We start from the raw sequence: 20,617 nt of genomic DNA, 5'->3' as shown, positions 1-20,617 counted from the left end.
TTGTGAATTGTGTTGGAAAACATTACCACAGGTAGAAACAAAAAAGTACGAAAAGGTACCTAAAATTCTATTTCAAATGGTAATAAATCATAATTATCGAGAAATATTGGCCAATATTTATACCAGTTATTTGCATAAATAATATATGTTATAATTTAAGCGTAAATGTATTCACGAATAATAAAAAAATCTATTTTTTGTTTTGGTACGTTTATGTCTATTCGTACCTTTTGTGAACAAAAAGTACGCTTGTTACAAAATTAAAAATAGCGCAACTCTAATTACTCACTCAAGAGAGAGAAACTCTCAACACCGATCCCGATCCCGACAAATATAAAACCACGCTTAGCCCTTAAAGGCTACATTGTGGATATACTTTTTTTGGTGCAAAAGCTGGGTTGTAATTAAAATTATATCGATTTAGCACAGGATTTCATGTTTCCCATGATTGAGCCATTGTCACCTATATGTGTAACACATATGAAAATGCTGGGAATTGCGAGTTGTTCCATGAAGAAAGATTTGCTTCATCAAACTTTCCCAGCAGGCAGATTGAGTAAATTGAATACGGTAGGACATTTAATAAAGAACAATTTCGAATTGTTCTTTATACAAAATCGTTTCCACGACAGATGGGTCAACGACACGAAACGACCCGTGTTTTACTCGGCCAATGTCTGTCACCTCAGCCCATTGTGTAAAAGCAATAGGGCTGCTACAACAACAAAAATACGACATAAACAAAACGAATTTTCAGATAAATGCCGGTACGAGCAATTTTTTCCCTTTGTATCCCACAGTTTTCCTACAAAGACTTGCCGCAAGCAAACACGCCTAATCTAAATTGAGTCTTAATTATTAAATTGCTTCATATGTGAACGTCGTTTAAACAATTGTGAACCGATCTTTCGGCCACTGACATGAAAAATCGATTTTGTGATATCGTTATCGACTCTTTCCCTTTGTCTTCATTCTAAACATTGCAGTGCATTGCGCTGGTTCGTTTGTCTGATTTGGGCCATTGTCGCTTTTATAAATTCTCTTAAAAATGATTAAAATTGCAATAATTTGTGGAATACTATTATCTGTTGCGAAAAGCAATGCCGATGAATGTAAAAAAATACTAAAAGAATTGGCTAACGCAGAGATGATTTTCGCATATTGTGTCACAATGCATTCCGTTCCGGTTACAATTTGTGTCGGTTGCCGAGAACAATACGAGTTAATGGATGCAAATTACACGGCATTTAAAGATAATTCCAACTGTACTGCGGAATATTTCGATAAGGATCGTGTTAATCTGGTGGCAGCAACCGAAGAGTCATTGAATAAACTATGGACAAAGGCGTACTGTGATGGTAATGTAAATGAATGCGTAATATGTGAATTTCGGGGATTTCCCCATTTATATTACAAAATTTAACAGTACGTTTACACCTAACCGGATTTCGTTAACCCAGTGGGGTTCAATTGTCATTTCCTTTGCATATATGTCAAATAAATCCTCATAAAGTACAAGGAGTTTTAAACTCCTTGTACATTAGAACTTTTTACCGGGTTAACCTACTTTATGAGGATTTATTTGACATATATGCAAAGGAAATGACAATTGAACCCCACTGGGTTAACGAAATCCGGTTAAATGTAAACGTACTGTAAGGCCATGCCATCGGTCTTATAACAATTGTTTTCCACAGCATGATAGTCTTCTGCATAATAAAGTTGAAGTTAAAATATATATATGTAAATATTTACTTTCAGATTGTTACAGAAATGATAATCTCGAAACATTTAACAATTTGAGCACAGCATTGGATGGTTGTCTTGGACAACATCATGAAGACCCGTGTGGGAATTGTATATTGCAGTATAAAGAATTAAATAACTTTTATGTGGAAATGGATGACCATAACAACGGCAAAGTGTGCTTCGATCTTCAAGATTCGGTAGGTATAAACATATGTAGAAATAACTTAAAATGCGTTAAGTTTGGCCCTGACTAAGTTTTTATACTCTCCACTATAAGGGACATGGTTAGTTAAATAAGTGATATACATTTTATGTGGGGGGAATATGCATACTTGATGTGATATGTTCCTTGATAGTTTGGAAAATATTTTGTTTATTGTTTTGGACCCATAAATCTTAGATACAGCCCATTGGGGTACCATATTCTACGCAATGCTGTTCAAAAAAAAAAAAAATAATAATAGTAATTGAATCCAGTTAAAAACAGTGCCTAACAAATCTTCCTACAAAAATTTTCAATATTGGTCCACTTTTAAGGCTATTAAGCAAGTTTTTTTTTAAATGATCAATATTTTGCTCTAGTTTAGGGTATTCCCATATCCCAATTTTCGGTATTTTTTATTTCAAATTAATTCGCTGTAATTTTATATTTTCATTGAGAAAAACTTCCTGCCAAAAATGATCAATATTGGACCAAGTTTTTAGAATGCCGCCATATTACGCTACCCCCATCTTTAAGTTTTTTGGGGTCTTGGCTTTTTAACAGAATTGACTCTTAATTATCTTTTTTTCAGGTTATATTGGGGTGCCAAATTTTCCTATCAAAAATTGTCATTATAGGGTTACGTTTTAGTATAACTCCCATAAAACGGTACCACTCCATTTCCGATATTTGCTCGGATTTGGCATTTTCCCGCCGATGCGGGTGTAAATTGGTATAGCGGGTTCGATCAAACAATTTCAGATTTATGCTCGTTGCTGTTTTTTATTTGAAGCATTCAGTTGTGAGTAGACGCGAAGGCTTCTACTAGGCGCGTCTTCCCGGGTGGCGGATGGGAAGGGGGTTTCTACGATGTGCAGGGTGGAGCTGACCTAGGTCAAACTAGGTCGGATCTTTTCTCGGCACTTCGTGGAAGCCTTGGGGATCTTCGGATCCTCCGTGCATCAAAATGGATGGGGAAGTGTCCTTAAAATAATCAACTATGATGGAAAATATTAACCCTTTGAGCCCCGAATTTTTTTCCTTAATCATAGAACAATTTTCTGTTCACAGATTTTATGCAACTATTCTAGATAGGATATCGACAAATTTTGACATCGCTACATCCTTGCATTCGGGAAATACAGTACATTCTTTCTGAAAAATAAAAGCCCAATATCAAGAAACCCAAATGCAAAATCGACGAACAAATTATTTTAAGTTATTCTCTATATTCTGTTTTACAAGAATCAAAAATAATTCTGACGGCAGAGTTCGTATATTTCAAATAATAAGCGATTTAAATAATTTGGACTGTATACACAAATTAGTACTGTACATATTTTTGCCCTCTTCTCCATATTAAAAAGCTCATAACTTTACCAAAAATTTGAATTTTTTTCCATTTTTCTTGTGATATGTGTCGTCCATTAACAGGCCTTGACGAATGCAATCCAAAGTATATATGTCTACTAGCAGTATATTAAATATTAGCTCTAAAACATTTTGTTGCCTGTGGGCAACATTGGGCCACAAAGGTTTAATAAGAAAAATAAAGTTACGGTGCAGGGATTTAATAACCCAGTACCAGCGGCAATCGTTGGTGAGACCACAATCCATGATAAATAAAGTCCCGACCCATTTAACGTATTTTGAACGATGTAGGGTATAAGGGTTCAGCCGGGCCAAAAAAGAAACTCTTTTTTACTTGTATATATTTCCAGATGAATCGTACAAGAAATAACTGGTCCAAAGTTTTAAAATGCTGTCGTCGTGAATTCAATATGACTTTGTATACAGTAGCACTAAGCATAATTTGTGCTTTGCCCATATTATTTTATAGTGCAACTTATTTTATTACCAAGCGACAAGAAAGACAGCATGGTATGCTTACCGATGAAGGTATGTCGAAACAAAAAAATCTTTTAATAAGAAAATTAGAAAAATTTTATTAATATACTTCCTAGATCCATTGATAACGACACCATCGGCATCTTCAAGTTCCAGAGCTGGTATTTCGAGCAATATTCCCAACAATTCATTGCCAACAACATCAACACCGCCTGTTTTGAGAAATAACATGGCAAGTACCAGCACTAACGCAACAAACGATATAAAAACGAATCAAAAAATTAACAAATTACAAGACAGCGATGAAAGTTCCGATGAGGAAGTTTTACAAAAACCTAAATATGTGTAAAACAATATTATTATTTCACTAACATTATATTATTCTGTTATTTTAATCCATTTTTTATTTATGAATTGAATTGCATAAAATGTAAAAAAAAAATTGCATTTCTGTTTGAATATTCTCTCAAATTTATTACAATAAAAAACTCGTTTATTTTTGTACTAAAAAAATTTATGTATTTTTGTAAAATCATGTAAACGTTGGAAACATTTCTTTAAAAAAATATTAAAACAATATTCCAGAGTTTGGTTTGGAAACCTGAGATCAACCAGCCATCGTCACCTGTAAAGAAATATAATAATACAATACGGAGGATGGGTTCCTATATCAGTCCATGTAGTTTTATTTTTTCAGTCCGATAAAATGTTACCTTGCTTGATTGGTTAAAGTTTAATAATTTGAGTAATTATCAAATATTTTTAGTCAAGACATTCTACGATCATAGCTTAATGAAGAACATCATTAAGCTATAGGACATTCGGACGAATTTTTAATTTGTTTTCCTATCTATAGATCTATAGAGGTGTAACATAGATTTTCTATTTATTGGGGATATTTATATGTGAATAGGGGTATTAAAATAATGCATTAGTATTCAGAATACCTATGTGCCCTTCTGCATATAAAGGATCTAAAGTGGTGTGTTCTATCAATAAATAATATTTGTATTTATAGAATACACAATAGGTTCTTCAGCTAAAATCAGTAAGGAAAGTAGAAAAGTCGGACGGGGCCGACTATATGATTCCCTTCACAACTTTGGGTATATTGCGCATATGTATCCTTACAATTGCATGTCAATGTTCCCTCGAAGGAACATACTCATGTTTTTCTCAAACCTATGATAAATTTAGTTTCATTCGGGCAGATTTAGAGTCGTCTGCGTACCATGGGACAAATACACGCTATTCGGTACGCCGCACTATTAAAAATTTAATTTCACTTAGACACCCGTTCGAAATACATGAAATCTATGGCAGCATCTGCACCAATTTCAACAAAACGCAATAACGTCATACAGGTCTCAATTTGACACGTTCTGTGTTAATCGAACAAACATTAGAAGTTTGGTGCACTATTTACCTAAAATCGGACGAAAATATATATGGGAGCTATATCTAAATCTGAACCGATTTTCATGAAACTCACCACTCATCATTCTAGACTCAATTCAGTAGGCTACGCCAAATTTCGTGCAAATCGAAAATTATATAGGGACCTTGGTGCACCATTTACATAAAATCGGTCGAAATTATATATGGGAGCTATATCGAAATATTAACCGATTTTCATGAAAATTAAGTCTCAATTTAGATTGGACGAGTTTACTTGCGGCAAGTCTTTGTTTGCCGAAGAGACGGGCAAGGGGTATAGAAATTGAAAAAAAATTGCCCGTACCGACAATTTTCTGGCAATTCGTTTTGTGTATTTCGTATTTGTTGACATTTTATATATTTAAATGTGAAAAAACAATAAATAAAAAAATATTTTGGAAACCGAATTGCCTAGTATAGACGCATGAAGCAAGTTCAAAAGAGAACGATAAAAATTGCCGCAACTAAACTCGCCTGATATAAATCAGGACTAACACACATTACACTAGACTTGTAGTAGTTCTGATTTATATTAGGCGAGTTTACTTGCGGCAATTTTTATCGTTCTCTTTTGAACTTGCGTCTATACAAGGCAATTCAGTTGCAAACATATATTTTCTGAATTTAATTATTTTTTCTGAAATGACACTACAAACAAAATACACAAAAAGAATTGCCAGAAAATTGTCGGTACGAGCAATTTTTTTCCATTTCTATTCCCCTTGCCCCTCTCTCAAGCAAACAAAAACTTGCCGCAAGTAAACTCGCCTAATCTAAATTGGGACTTAAGTCCTGATTTATATTAGACGAGTTTACTTGCGGCAATTTTTATCGTTCTCTTTTGAACTTGCTCCATGCGTCTATACAAGGCAATTCGGTTTCCAAAAAAAATTTTTATTTGTTGTTTTTTCACATTTAAGTCCTGATTTATATTAGGCGAGTTTACTTGCGGCAATTTTTATCGTTCTCTTTTGAACTTGCTCCATGCGTCTATACAAGGCAATTCGGTTTCCAAAATATTTTTTTATTTGTTGTTTTTTCACATTCAAATATATATAAAATGTCAACAAATACGAAATACACAAAACGAATTGCCAGAAAATTGTCGGTACGAGCAATTTTTTTCATTTCTATACCCCTTGCCCCTCTCTCCTACAAACAAATACTTGCCGCAAGTAAACTCGCCTAATCTAAATCAAGACTAAATATATATAAAATGTCAACAAATACGAAATACACAAAACGAATTGCCAGAAAATTGTCGGTACGAGCATTTTTTTTTTTCATTTCTATACCCCTTGCCCCTCTCTCCAACAAACAAAGACTTGCCGCAAGTAAACTCGCCTAATCTAAATTTGGACTTAATTTAGTACGCTATATGTAATTTCCTGCAAATCGAAGGATATGAAGGAGCATTGGTGTTATATTTACCTAAAATCGGACGAAAATATATATGGGAGATATACCTAAATCTGAACCGATTTTCACGAAACTTAGCACACGTCATTCTCGACATAATTTAGTACGCTATGTCAAAATTCGTGCAAATCGAATGATTTTCAGGGACTTTGTTGCACAATTTACCTAAAATCGGACGCATATATATATGGGAGCTATATCTAAATCTTAACCGATTTCTTCCAATTTCCATTGTGTTCGTCCTTCGGCCAAATAAGTGACTATTGCCAAATTTCATTCAATTCAGATTATAAATGTGACATGTACTTTGTTTACAATTAAATTCAAAAGACAGACTGGCGGACATGCATAAATCGACTCAGAAAGTGATTCTATGCATATTCTCAACAGGAACCATCGGTGTATCTTGATTCATTTTGTTTTTACAAACATATGCACAAAGACATAATACCCTGTACCACAGTGTGGTGAAGGGTATAAAAATACACACACAAGAGGCCTTCTATCTACAAAAGACCAACAGAGTTATTTCACATAAAAAAATTATTCTATCTTTTCAGCACCCCAGATGACCATGGGGGGTTTTATTATCAATAAATTATCCAATGGGTCTAATTCCACTTTATACCAAGTGGTATTATTTTTATAGAATCCCCTTTGAAGCATTTTACTAAGAATATGGAACTCAAGAGGTATGCTATCTACAGGAGACTCAAGTGGTCATCTCTGTCTATAAATGACCCTAAAATCTTATATTTATAGAAGACAAAAGACGTCTTATATCTCAAGATGCCTTATTACTACTAAATACTAATAAAGGATTTCTATGGATGACCTTAGAGGTCCCCCGTCTTATAGAAATCTTGTGACAATAGAGCAATATGGATAAATACTGTCATTTACTGGCCGTTAAATAATATAATTTTCAAACTTCTTTTCAGAGAAATTTTTCTCTATAATTTCTCCTAAAAAACATTGTTGGTGGTCTGTTAAACAGTTTGTACTGTTGTGTGTATCCCTCTTCCTTCCTTAATTTCTCCCACTCTCTTTCACTTTCAAAGAGAAAACGGACGGCAAGGTTTTTTTTAGTCAAGTCTGAAAGACATAAAACAATATTAGATAAACAAGAACAATGTTACAACAGAAAGAACAGATAACAGATTTATGATAATTATGTATGGAGCACAAAAAAGCAACGACATTTGATGGAAAAACATTTGATGAGGGATAATTAGGCTAATTACAAAACTCTGTGTGGGCGTGTGTGTGTAATCGTTTAAAACAACATCTTCATATTTTCTTTGAAACGAATGCATTCATTAAATAAATGTTTTTAATGTTGCCATATCTTTTTTAATGATGTAATAGCTAGGTAAAAGCGAAAACTTCCGACTCTCAGATTACAAAATACAATTTCAAATCAAGGAAACCGGAATCGGAAACCCATGCAAAACAATTAGCGTTATTTCCATTAGTGAACATGAAAATTATGCTTTTAAAAAATACATATCGAATTTCAGACCAATAGGTCTAAATATGTCTACAAACATATCCTATCATACATAATTCATTTTACATCATTAGTATGATGGCTTTAAAAGTTCTGCTCAAAAAAGTTCAGTATTTTTTTTTGGGCTAGTAAAGGATTAGTGAGAAATATGTAAGATATTAATATTTTACTACATTTTATCACACGGACCAGCCCTGGTTCATTTAATCGTTGACCAATCATTATCAAACAAGTAAAAAAGTGTCAGTCGGTGTTGCCGACAGATATATACCCTCAGTCTAGAATTGCGTTGTATAAAGGTTTCCTTACAGACATAATCTACGAATTTAAAGAAGGTTTTGTAAAATACTACCCGACATTCCATCATATTGACACTTTGTGGGGAACGTTCCAGAAGTAGTGTATCAACCGGAAATGGAAGAGTAGTAAGAGTAAGTTTAAGGGCAGGGTATATCTTTATATATGTTATAATTAAGCCAGGATATTCTATTGACAAAGTTATAAATGATGATTGGCTCTATATTGGAGAAGAATGAAGGAGTGTTAATCTCATAACTATCAAATTGTGTTGTCGCCAGCTGCAAAGTGTTGGGGATCTACATAGTAGATGCTCACACTTTCTGTCTCTTCTTCGTCCTCACATAGACGGCAGTAAACCACCACATTAACCTACCACTTGGAAATAAGAGACTTAATTCTACAGTGATCAGTAATGATCCCTACAGTCAGTTTTATCTCCTTTTTGCCGAGATGGATTTAGAAGTTCTACATGAGGTTACTTCCCGCCATCTGCGTCCCGTTTTATCTAAGAAGATGTTATGGATTCTACCTATGTAGTAGCTGAGAGGTGGTTTAACAGTAGCATCAACTTGTGTGTTGATCGGCTGCCAGTACGAGCAAGTTCCTCAGCTATTTCATTCCCTATTATGTCATTATGTCCGGTAACCCAGCAAAGTCTAACAAAATTTCTCTGCATTTTCGAACTGCCCTAGAATTTATAGTCTGTATGGCCGCTTGACTATCGACAAATATAGTCACTGGTCCAAGATCATTGCGTCATAATTCTTTGGCCAATTCCGCTGTCTTCTTGATTGCTAGAATTTCTGCCTGAAAGAGGATACAGTTGTTGTTCAGTTTTGTATGAGTTCTTAATGGATAGTTTATCGCAAAAGACCCCTGCACCTGTGCCTTCCTCCATCTTAGAGGTAACCCCCTCGCCCAGGACTTACTGCTTGATAAATGTATTGAGGTAGGGCGGAATGTATTCACTACATTTAGGTTCATTCATTGATATATCACAATTCGGTATCGTGTTCATGATATTTGCATGTCCAAAGTGTGCGTTTCGCCACTCTCCTGATTCCTTGAGTCTCATTGCACTTCTAGCTGCTTGAAATCTGACTTCTAAATCAAGGGCATTAGATTTATTATCGCATTTAAAGCAGCATGATGAGTGCTTCTGGAAGCACCAGAAATGAGAAGCGAGGCGGACCGCTGTACACTGTCAATCTTGAGCAACAGCGTCTTTCTCCCAAGCGACGGCCACCATAGGTGAGGATGGGAAGTACGACTGTATCATACAACCAGTATATGATTTTTGGTTGTAACCCCCAGCTTTTTCCTATAGAGTTCTTGCATGAATAGAGCGCCATGAGATCTCTCTCTGTGCGTTCCTCTACGTTTCTTTTCCACTTTAATTGTTGGTCAAGGATAGTGCGGAGGTACTTCGCCTCAATGGAGAGTCCTAGGGCTGTTACATCCAGAATTGGTAGGGAATTTTCCACTTTATTTTTTAGGCAATTTACATTTTATTTAATGTCATTCGACGACGATGACGTGATGAATATTGCATTGCATTCATGTTCAATATTGAGGAGAACGATATAAATAATTGTTGTTATATTATTTTTTAGGATTTATCTATAAGTTTTATAATAAATATAATTCACACACACAACACACACAGTGTTATTTTTTACTTTTGGAAACAAATTGATTAATCTTTGTTATATATGTGGGACCATTTGGTGTATTGTAAATCTATGTATGTGAGACACTGGAGTTTCTGTATTTAAACAGTAAAATATAATTGTAACTATTTGAAGTCCATGTTAGAGGTCATCATTAAGTCCATCAAGTATATATTTTTTATTTTCTTTTTAACAATGCTTTTTAGACGTATTTTGGAAAAGTCTGCCCACTTCAATATGAAGGAAGCACAATTAGCCTGTGGGGAAAATTATATGCAAAATAATTTTCTCTTTAGAATTAATTATCACTTTTGATTGATTTACTATACACTGGATGTTAAGACACTTTTTTGCTTTTGTTGATTTTTTTTATGATTTTTCAAATATTTTTTGTTTGTTTTCTTCTAATCAACTGATTGTCGAACTTGCAATAACAGAGAACAAATGTTCGTTTTCTTTGGTGGGGTGTAAGGAGGAGAGTGCTAAGTAATAAACGTCTCTTGTTTAGTAATGTCACCCCAATAGTTGGGATGCCATTGTTAACTGTGGTCAGTCTCTTTTATGTAACAACAACAACACAAGTCGCTCTCCAACTTTTCATATATTCTTCTTCTGGATATTGCAATAAAAAGTTCATTTGATTTGGGTTTTTTATTATTATTTTTTTATCTTTTAAATATATATTTTTCATTTTTCGTAATTCTTAAATGTTCTAAAATGATGTAGGAAAGAACTAAATAAAGTTAAATACTAAAAATAAGTTTCTTAATAATTTTTTCAAGAACTTTTTTTTTCACACTCTTAATTATTTCTTTTTTTTAATCATTATTCTTTTCAGTTGAGGTTTAGCATTTTCTTCTCTCTGAGGGCAATAGAAAAAACTGTGATTTTGAATTAAAAAAATAAATATTTCGATTTCTATGCACTTTTTCAATGTGTTGAGAATACGTTGCAATTTAAAGTAGAACTTTATAGGTATTTGATTTGTTGTTGTTTGGTTGTTTGTTTTTGAATGTTTAAGTAAAATACAATCACTAATTAGAGTTGGTGTGGTGTGATCTGCTGCCAGCGAAAGTAATTTGTTGCATTGTTTGAAGATCGGAAGGCCTGCGCAGAAGGGGTGTTTTGTCTTGTTGATTTTTGTTCATTAGATTACCGCTATTAACCGATTTAAAATTAAATTTTTTGTTGGTAAAACCATTAATTACTTTTATACGGATTTCTTTTTTAATTTTCTTTTGTTTTCATTGATTCCGTGTTACACTTAACGACGACTTCCCCGGCTATACCGACCGCTATTGCGTTCACTAACACCCCCACTGCGCATATTACCACGATCGCGATCAGCTCCACCGCCTGGCGCACGTGAAGAACCGCCTGCATTACCGCCGCCGCGGTGGTGATAGTCATTTCCGCGACCTGGACGATCACGCGCCCGATTTGCATTGGCATTGTTCATATCGTTGTTGCGGTTAATACGATACGTTGAGTTTGGAGGGCCGCCGGCTGTGCTGCTAGTTGTTGTACTGGTTGTGCCAGCGGCTGCTGTGCTTGTGACACCTGGTGCGCTTGGTGGAAATCCTGGTGGCAGTGCTCCTGTTGGTAGACCAGCATGTTTCCAAGCTGCAAAATCCTCAAATGATGGACCAGCCTTATCGTAACCTGGTGGTGGTGGACGCGCTGGCTGCGGAGGTGGATAGTCGGGTAGTGGTGGCCCATCATAGTATCTGCCTGGTGGAGGAAATTCATACATGGAAGCTGGTAGACCTGGGGGTGGAACAGCTGTTCCACCTGGTGTTGGTGGTGGTATTTGACCAAAAGGCGGAACAAATGGCAGTGGAGGCAGCTGGCCGTGCATTGTTCGCATATAATCTACCAAGTATGCCTCAGCAGCTGCAGTTGGTGTCATATAACGCTCCCAAGGCGGAAGGCCGGCATCACCACCACCGGCTCTCGTTTGTCCATTACCACTGGCTCCGCCACCTGGACCTCCCCTATAAGGAGAACCGCCACGCTTATAACCGCCACCGGGATGGTAAGGCATTTTATAAGTACGGTGTGAACCGCCGAATCTCTTGTGTCGCATTGGACCACCACCGTCCCGATTACGATCACTGCCGCCACCAGAACGAAAATGATTAATTCGTCCACCACCCCCACCACCACGCGATGATAAACTCTTCGGTGGCTTGTATACCATTCGTATACCCTTTTCTCGCATCATTTTTGCTGTGGCTTTCGATTTGCGTAGAATTGGTGTCAATTCGACTTTTTCATCTTCCGGAAAGAGACGACATAGTTCAGCGCCGACTTTGGGTTCAATTTCTTGACCATCTCGTCCAATTTTCACCGGTTTACCTTCGTTCCATGAATTGTACAAGTGTGATGTGCAATTGAATGACAATTCCTTGCGACAGATCCAATCAATTTCAATAACGCCACCTAGTGCTTTAGCTGAGATGCTCGAAGGTAATACCCAATCTGGTTGTGGTATTTCACGATTGGATGGAGCACTCATACGAGCAAAACCAGCAAATTTGCCTATAAATAGAAAAATAAATTGCTGATAGTGAATAGGAACTTTTTTAACACAAACATTTTTTTGAAAAATCGGGAAGAGTGGCGCATGATTGACATAATAAAAATATTTAGGGAAATCATAGTTTTTGTAATATAACGAAATATTGGTCAAAGGCCCACCGATCTTTACATATTTAATTTACTTTTTACGTGAATAAATGACCTGAGAATTTACGATGTATCCAAGCGGAATTGTTGATCCACAAAAACTAAATTTTCAGTGGTAGTTGTGTAGGATATCATATGGCCGGCATATTATTCATATAAACTTAAAGATCAACAACTCCTCTTTTTTTTTTTTTGAAATATAGTTTTCTAGGGTTTAGAAATGGAATAGAATATCCGGCTTCAATTGATTAGCTAAATTGATTAAGACTATAGTGGGTACCGAAAATCATCATCATCCACGCAGTTACATTTAATCACTCTTAGGATGGTGATAAACTTCCTCTAGAAGGTATATCATGTCGGGTTAAAGATGGATTGAGACCCGCCCCCTTTAGGGGAATAATGTCAGACTATAATTACAAGTGCAATCCTTTTTTGTACTGTTTATTGACATCCTGGACAAAATATCGGAAAAGAAGTAGTGTGTGGCAAAGTGGCAACATTAGCCCCAAAAATATTTAAATGGTTCACATTCTGCCTTCAAAAATTACTTTCATTTCTAAGAATTGACTTTAAAATGTTTTTTTATCTAAACCACTAATGTTTTAAGATAATTTTATCTTTAAATTATGCGAAATACCTATATGAAAAAAGTGTCCAACTTACCACTTTCATTAACGGAGAATATTAATAGCACATTACGCGACTCCTTAAATGCTTGTGTCAAATTCGAATCGTTTTGCGGTAACGTGGCCCAAACATTTTTAGTCTTCGATAGCGTAACATTGTCAGCATTATTTGATTTTATCAAAAAGAAACGTGTATCACGAAATAGATAATTTAGCTTAGTCTTATAGTCATAAGAGGAAACACCTTTTGCACCCGACCGGGACGATGATGTTCGCTTTTCGGGTGTCGAAGTTTTCGATGATGTCTTGCGACCATTACGTTTTATATTTGCTGCCGAGTCTGAATTCTCCGATTCCGAATCACTATCGTATGCCGATGGCTTGGGTTTGTTAGTACTCTCGTCGTCGCTACCATCGCTCTTAACACTGCCACTAACATTGGCACTGTTTGTTGATGTGTTTGGTCCAGCGTCAATGGACTTTTTGCGGGACTTTTTGGAAGCACTGTCAATAGAGTCAGGTTTAATTGGACCTATAAAGTCCTTAGATTGTTCAGCCGATTTACTGCCACTATCCTTACGCTTTTTCGATGGGCTTTTACCATTCACGGCAGCATCCTTGGCGGGCGATACCGAACGCTTGGCAGCTACCTTTTGTTCGCTAGATGACTTGGACGACTTATCGGACTTCTTTGTTTTTGTCTTACGTTTTGTTTTCGATTCATTCGAATTCTCCGAAGCCATGGAACTTATGCTGGGCTGAGAGTCCGAAGACGAATCCGACTCGGACGCTTCGCTACGCGTATCAAATGAATCATCAAAGTGCTGTAGCTCCTCAGCAATGTCGGCTTCGTTCTCGTCCAAGCCCAAGTGTACGGCGTCCATGTCGGCCATGATTCTCATTAGTTGTACACAATATTAGTTATTCACTCTACGTTTGCACATATATTTCCAATATATACACACAGGGACGCAGGGAAGAATGTACGCACTTTAATGTAGTTCTTTGTTGTTGTTGGTGTATTGCAAACGACCCGTAAACAAGAAATGTGAAATGTGTCTGGTACCGTCGACCGTCTTTTTCTCTGCTTCTCTTTCGTTTTTTTGTTTACTTGTTCTCCTTCTACTTGACATTCATTCATTAAATTTGGCGTGATGGCACAAAAACAGGCATACATACACAAACACAGAAACGCACAAATGTGTTGAAGGTGTAGAGCGTATACCGTAGCGAAGAAGTGAGAAGAGAAAACAAAGAAAAGAAAACTTAGAACCCAATGTTACAGCAAATTTTCAATTGACTTTTTCACATTAAAAAACATACCTTTCGCCAATATTTCACTTAAAACGTATAAAATAAACACTATTGAATACTTTAATGCAGATTTTAAAGAGATTTCTTTGGATTTTATTAATAAATTATTAAATTTTTCACAGAAATCTCCTATTGATGCGTCAAATTTGAGTAGAGAAGCCGAAATGACTGTGGTAGTGTTGGCAAAGTATCGGGTATTCTGTAATTAAGTAATCGTTAACAATTGTTTTGTGGGATAATCGGACAGAGAAAGTAATTACTACGTGTTGCGTTGCCAACTATTATTTAACATTTCAACTGAAAGTATGTTTAGATCATGGTATAATTATTACAAGATAGGACACAGCTACCAACTGATTACAATTTTTTCTCAAGGTGGCTTGTTCCATCAAATCAAAATACATATATTGTGTATGTGTGTATTGAATGTCAAATTCAAAATAAATTGAAATATATTCAATTTTAATTGAAATAAAAAAAAGTTTTTAACACGTTCGTCTGGAAGTAATTACTTTGTTATGGATGAAACAAACATTTTATGGTATTCCCTACTGGATTTTGGGAAGAAATCATAACCTTTCATTAATTTTTCGGGTTTTTAGTTTTGTGTAGAAAATATTCAAATAAACACAAATACTTGTTGCGTATATTTATTTTATTTTTGGCGGAAGAGGCCACACGTGCATAGTTGCGTTTTTGTTATTCACCTCAAGCTGCCCTACCTTGTAATTATTGTACCATGATTATTGGTCTGTTCCCGTACGGAAAGAATCTACTAGATTTTACTACTTTCTTCGATATCATAATATTTTTCAGTTAAGCGACTTACAGTAAAGCGGAGTTGATTGTACCAGGGTATGTTCCTTAATTGCAATAATCTTCTTTTTTACTTTTGTTTGATAACTGTTCTGTTATCGCAGAAAAATGTGTATATTTAAGCAGGTTCTGTAATCTTGACACTCAACTCATTTACGCTTTATTTTTCTTATTTAATTAAATTGTAAGAAATTCCAATTAACAAAAAAATAAAAACCTTTTGTGTATGTTTATATCTTTAAATATGAAATAACAACATATAAAAGTAGAGATCTCTTGTTCTTAATTTCGTAAGCTTAATATTATCAATTTGTCGCAGGGTAATGCTAACATATTAATTTTATGTCATGGTACAATAATAAAGGTAACAGCAAGTGTTGTTGAACAACAACCACAAGGAAATTTGTTGTTGTAAGTTATACTAGTGTCAACGTCATTTGACAGAAAAATGTAAACAAACAAACAAATTATATTTAAAAATAAAATTGAAAAATATGAATGAAAATCTATCTAATATATATTCCAGCGGGCAGATTGAGTAAATTGAATACAGGAGGACATTTACTAAAGAACAATTTCGAATTGTATACGTTCCCAATTTTCCAAATTCATATTGACACTAGTATTACGTTGGAACCAAATCAGATGGGTTTTGTTTTTACCTTTTATAATTGTACCATGATTTTATGTTTGGACATATGCCGCACGTCACAGCATAAGGCTGCCTGTTTTTACGATACGATTATTACTGCTACATATGACATTTTGACATTTTATCATTCTCCCGCTTTTCGTAAACAGTACATACACGTGTTTTGACGTGCTGCGGAAAGATTGTTTAAATTCAAAGCGTTTTAATAAATTATTATTAATTTTCCCAAATCAAATTGCAATGAAAATGAGAAGAGTGAGCCAGTGTGAAAATCCGCCAAAGGGTCGCACACACATACACAATGTACGTTTCTATAATTTGCAACCACGTTCCATACACTGTATGGCCTACAATACAATTTGGAAGAAATTGGCTGTGTCGAGGTAGTATTGATTGAAATCTTTTTTTAAGTTTCCATTTTATTTAATTGGCTCCAAATTACAGAAATGATGGCTCAATTGAAATCTGGGATGTACGACATGCTCCTTGTTTAGAACGTACCATTCCCAAGAGTCCACAAAATTCGGTTGAAGGTTTAGCCTGGTCGGCGGAACGTTTATTCAGTGCTGGTCTCAATGGAGAATTGGTCGAGTGGAATTTACAAACGCTGCAGCCTCGTTTCAAACAGCATGTCACGGGCAATGCCATCTGGTGTATTGATGTGAACCGGGAGGGCAATGAAATGGCCATTGGCACAGAAGAAGGCTACATCAACATATTCAACATCGAGGACAATCAATTCCAATACAAAACATTGTTTGATAAGCAAGAAGGTCGTGTGTTGTGCTGTCGTTTTGATGCAACGGGTAACTTCTTGGTTACCGGTTCCATGGGTGCCATACGTATCTGGGATACACGTACCGGACATGCCATACATAAAATGACGGTAACATCGATGCAATATCCTCAGGATACCATTGTTTGGTCGATACAAGTTCTTCAAGATTTCACAATAATATCCGGTGATTCACGGGGTCATGTTAGTATTTGGGATGGCAAAACAGCATCACAACTGGAAACACATCAAGCATTAAAGGCCGATGTGTTGGCTGTGGCCGTCAATGAGGAAGAAGATAAGCTATTTTGTGCCGGCATAGAGCCAACCATACGAATCTATGCAAAGACACAAATCAAACGTGACGATATGATGTATTATAGATGGGTGAAATTTTTGCAACGTCGTGTTCACGATCACGATGTTAAGGCGTTGGTGTGTGCTCAAGATAATATATATTCGGGTGGTGTTGATGGCTATTTGGGTATATCGTCGGCAACAAAGACTCGATCAACCATTCATAAATATGGACCATTTTTGCAGGTGTGTTTTTTAATATATCGTAATATTTCTAAAGGTAAAGAGAGAAATGAACATTAGTTTGGAGAATGGATTTGATACATATGTAGCTCCTTTAGAAAATCTTACATAGGGATACCTTTTCCACTATTTAATACCCGGCCGAAGAACTGCCGTTTTGTACATTTCAGCACGAAAAAAACAAAAATACATATATTTAATTCAGTGGTTGGGTCATTTCGGTACATTCTGATAATTTCAGAGAATTCCTCTTGAAAATCTGATCTGAAAATCTGTCGAAATCCTTATATGAGGGATGTGTCTAAACATGGACCAACATTGTAATCTGTCTCTTAGGGTATTCATTATTTTTTTAATTGAAACAAAATTTTGAATTACGTCCTATTTGGTTGGAAAATGTCTTTACGACCATCAAAATACCTAAAATGACACACTACCTTTATAAGGAGATCTGTCAATTGGTTTTTTCTTCAATATCCTAAAATGTCGAATTACAACCAATTAGAATGGAGAATTCGCAAATTCGGTTAGAAATTTTCTATGGAAGCGTTTTTTTATTTATTTATTTGTAAAGTTAAATAAGCGATCCAGTTATATTAGAATTTTCTTTAATTTACATGACACACCTTCTTAAGCTTTTTTGCGATATATGTAATACGGTGTATAGAACTCTCCTTCACTATTTAGTTTATTACCATTTCCCTTTTATATACAACCATGGTATAATAATAAAAGGTAACAGCAAGTGTTGTTGTACAAAAAACGATACAACAACCACATGGAAATTTGTTGTTGTAAGTTCTACTAGTGTCAACTCATTTGACAGAAAAATGTAAACAAACAAACAAATTATCATCAAATTATTTTTATTTTGAAAATTTAATATTTTCGAATCCTCAAAATAAAAATTGAAAAACATGAATGAAAATCTATCAAATTTATATTTCTATCGCTTTCACATCTTTCCTTTAATTGAGCCAATGCCATATATATGGGTAACACATATGACAATGCTGGGAATAGCGAGTTATTCCTTCAAGAAAGATTTGCTTCCTCAAACTTTCCCAGCAGGCAGATTGAATAAATTGAATACGGGAGCACATTAATAAAGAACAATTTCAAATTCTATGCGTTCCCAATTTTCCTGTTGGGTGATTTTTAAAAACATAATTTGTCAAATTCATATTGACACTGGTATTACGTTGGAATCAAATCAGCTGGGATTTGCTGTTACCTTTTATAATTATACCATGATATACAACATTAAATATTTTACTCAATTTGTTTTATTTTCGTCCCTTTTAGCAACCCTGTGTAACAATTTCACCCGCCGAACGTCTTGTGTTATTAAGTTATGCTCATTCATTGGAAATATGGCGTATGGGTTCAACAAATGGCAGTGTAGAATTGGGTCATCAAGAGCAATCTAAGACAGAACCAAAACTATTATCACTCCTTACGATACCTGAAAAACTTTTAGAATTTAAAAGTCGAAATGAAGAGCGTATTGTCTGCTCGACACTATCGCCCAATGGTCGCTGGCTCTGCTACTCCACACACAGTGAAATACGTCTATTTCATTTTGTTCCTGGCACGCCCAGTGATGAAGGGGGTGAGGGTGGTGATGAAAATAAACGTGAAACAAAATTGATACGAGTTAAAGATCTACCCGAACAAATGGAACCCGCATCACATGTACAATTTACAGCTGATTCAATGCGCTTGATCGTCGTCAATCGTAAAAGTAAACACATTATGATATTTGCAATGCTTGAAAATGTCAACGAAAGAGATTTGAATATCTCCACTACACCGCCATTGGATTTTGTGGAATTTATTGATACCAGTAAACACATTAAGGACTCCATAAAGCTGTTCACAGTATCGGTGTGTGGCTCATATATTGCGGCTGCCAGCACTGATCGTTCAATTGCCGTGTGGTCTGTATATAAGGGTAAACATTTTAAACATTTACTTAACTTACCCAGATATACAGCGGCCACAACTGCTCTGAGTATACACGCCGAACAGCCACGTGTGGTTGCTGCCTTTGCTGATGGTAAAATATTTGAATACGACTTAGAGGAGATGTGTTTCACCTGCTCCGATGTTGATCGTTTTGTTGCCAATTCCGAATATTATTGCATAGAAAATATTCTACTCGATCCACGTAATCCGAATATATTTGTCATGCAAAATGATTCCAAGCTGTTTGTTTTGGAAAAATGCAAAGCCCGCGAGAAAATCGAAGATGCAGTTGTGGAAAATTCCAAAAAGAAATCATTAAAGAAAATGAAAACCCACGACGACGATGAGACAAAAGTCTACAGTTTACGTTTGAAAATGGAAAAGACCTATGAGGTAAGTGTAATTTGTAATAACAAGAATTAAATTTGTACAAAATAATTATTATTTTTTGTTTCAGAACCTTTTATATTTGGGTTGGTTAAGTAGTGATGAATTGATAACTGTTTCCGCCAATCCAACGTCACTCATTGAACGCCTGCCAAGTCCATTTAAAGAGAAACTCTTTAGAACTATGTAGAGCATGTACTGTAATATATATATTATATGTTATTGTTTTAAGTTTATTGTATTAAGTATAATGTTTTTAGGCAAACAAAGTAATGAGTTCTTTAAAAAAATACAATATATTTTTTTTTGTTAGAAATTTTATGGTTTGCTAAGTGGTTATTAATAATCATATCCTCCACCACAAGGTGCAGTGTATATTAAATTTGTCTCGGGTATTAAATCTGCCTTCTGAAAATGTTCAATATTAGCTCAATTTTTGCCATAGCCCTTATGTTGCAGTACCTGCCAAATTTCGGGGAGTATGTGTATTTTTTTCAAGAGAATTGACCATAATTTGCTATTTTTTGAAGATAGTAACCATATAACGGTTCCTCCCAAATGTCGGGACTTTGGGGAGTATGATTCACTTGTTTTTCAGTAAACTGATTTTAATTTTTTAAGATGATTAAGAGAACATTCTTCTAAATTTTATGAATACATATACCCAATTAGAAATTTTATAGTGGCTTTAAGTGAGGTTCCAGTGAACATAA

At 35.3% G+C, this 20,617-nt stretch overlaps 3 protein-coding genes across 3 annotated transcripts; 2 read left to right on the top strand and 1 right to left on the bottom strand.

The window, feature by feature from the left end:
- The first annotated feature begins 1,048 nt into the window (after positions 1-1,048).
- Positions 1,049-4,148, top strand: LOC133324945 (uncharacterized). The gene is made up of 4 exons (XM_061533771.1): positions 1,049-1,358; positions 1,762-1,946; positions 3,673-3,850; positions 3,916-4,148. Exons 1-4 carry the CDS (start codon positions 1,049-1,051, stop codon positions 4,146-4,148), a joined length of 906 nt encoding a protein of 301 aa, XP_061389755.1.
- A 7,238-nt stretch (positions 4,149-11,386) lies between these two features.
- Positions 11,387-14,460, bottom strand: LOC133324959 (YTH domain-containing protein 1). The gene is made up of 2 exons (XM_061533788.1): positions 13,490-14,460; positions 11,387-12,676 (listed from the first exon to the last, which is right to left on the bottom strand). The coding sequence occupies exons 1-2, from the start codon at positions 14,352-14,354 to the stop codon at positions 11,400-11,402; spliced, it is 2,142 nt and encodes a 713-aa protein (XP_061389772.1). The 5' UTR covers positions 14,355-14,460; the 3' UTR covers positions 11,387-11,399.
- A 1,996-nt stretch (positions 14,461-16,456) lies between these two features.
- On the top strand, positions 16,457-20,143 carry LOC133324935 (U3 small nucleolar RNA-associated protein 4 homolog). Its single transcript, XM_061533762.1, has 4 exons — positions 16,457-16,617; positions 16,679-17,552; positions 18,855-19,910; positions 19,975-20,143. Exons 1-4 carry the CDS (start codon positions 16,475-16,477, stop codon positions 20,092-20,094), a joined length of 2,193 nt encoding a protein of 730 aa, XP_061389746.1. The 5' UTR covers positions 16,457-16,474; the 3' UTR covers positions 20,095-20,143.
- The last annotated feature ends 474 nt before the right edge of the window (positions 20,144-20,617 follow it).

This window comes from Musca vetustissima, unplaced genomic scaffold (genome assembly GCF_032173495.1).
Source record: "Musca vetustissima isolate MV318-11 ecotype Yass unplaced genomic scaffold, APGP_CSIRO_Mvet_v1 utg25904, whole genome shotgun sequence".
NCBI lineage: Eukaryota > Metazoa > Arthropoda > Insecta > Diptera > Muscidae > Musca > Musca vetustissima.
This window is presented reverse-complemented; position numbering and strand designations above follow the sequence as displayed.

Bases quoted from the DNA above. Each gene is read 5' to 3' on its own strand.
- LOC133324959 (XM_061533788.1), bottom strand. From the start codon at position 14,354: ATGAGAATCATGGCCGACATGGACGCCGTACACTTGGGCTTGGACGAG. The intron at 12,677-13,489 runs GTAAGTTGGACA...TTCTATTTATAG, and splicing joins ATTCTCCGTTAATGAAAGTG to GCAAATTTGCTGGTTTTGCT.
- LOC133324935 (XM_061533762.1), top strand. From the start codon at position 16,475: ATGAAAATGAGAAGAGTGAGCCAGTGTGAAAATCCGCCAAAGGGTCGC. The intron at 17,553-18,854 runs GTGTGTTTTTTA...CGTCCCTTTTAG, and splicing joins AATATGGACCATTTTTGCAG to CAACCCTGTGTAACAATTTC. The intron at 19,911-19,974 runs GTAAGTGTAATT...TTTTTGTTTCAG, and splicing joins AAATGGAAAAGACCTATGAG to AACCTTTTATATTTGGGTTG.
- LOC133324945 (XM_061533771.1), top strand. From the start codon at position 1,049: ATGATTAAAATTGCAATAATTTGTGGAATACTATTATCTGTTGCGAAA. The intron at 1,359-1,761 runs GTAATGTAAATG...ATTTACTTTCAG, and splicing joins GACAAAGGCGTACTGTGATG to ATTGTTACAGAAATGATAAT. The intron at 3,851-3,915 runs GTATGTCGAAAC...TATACTTCCTAG, and splicing joins TGGTATGCTTACCGATGAAG to ATCCATTGATAACGACACCA.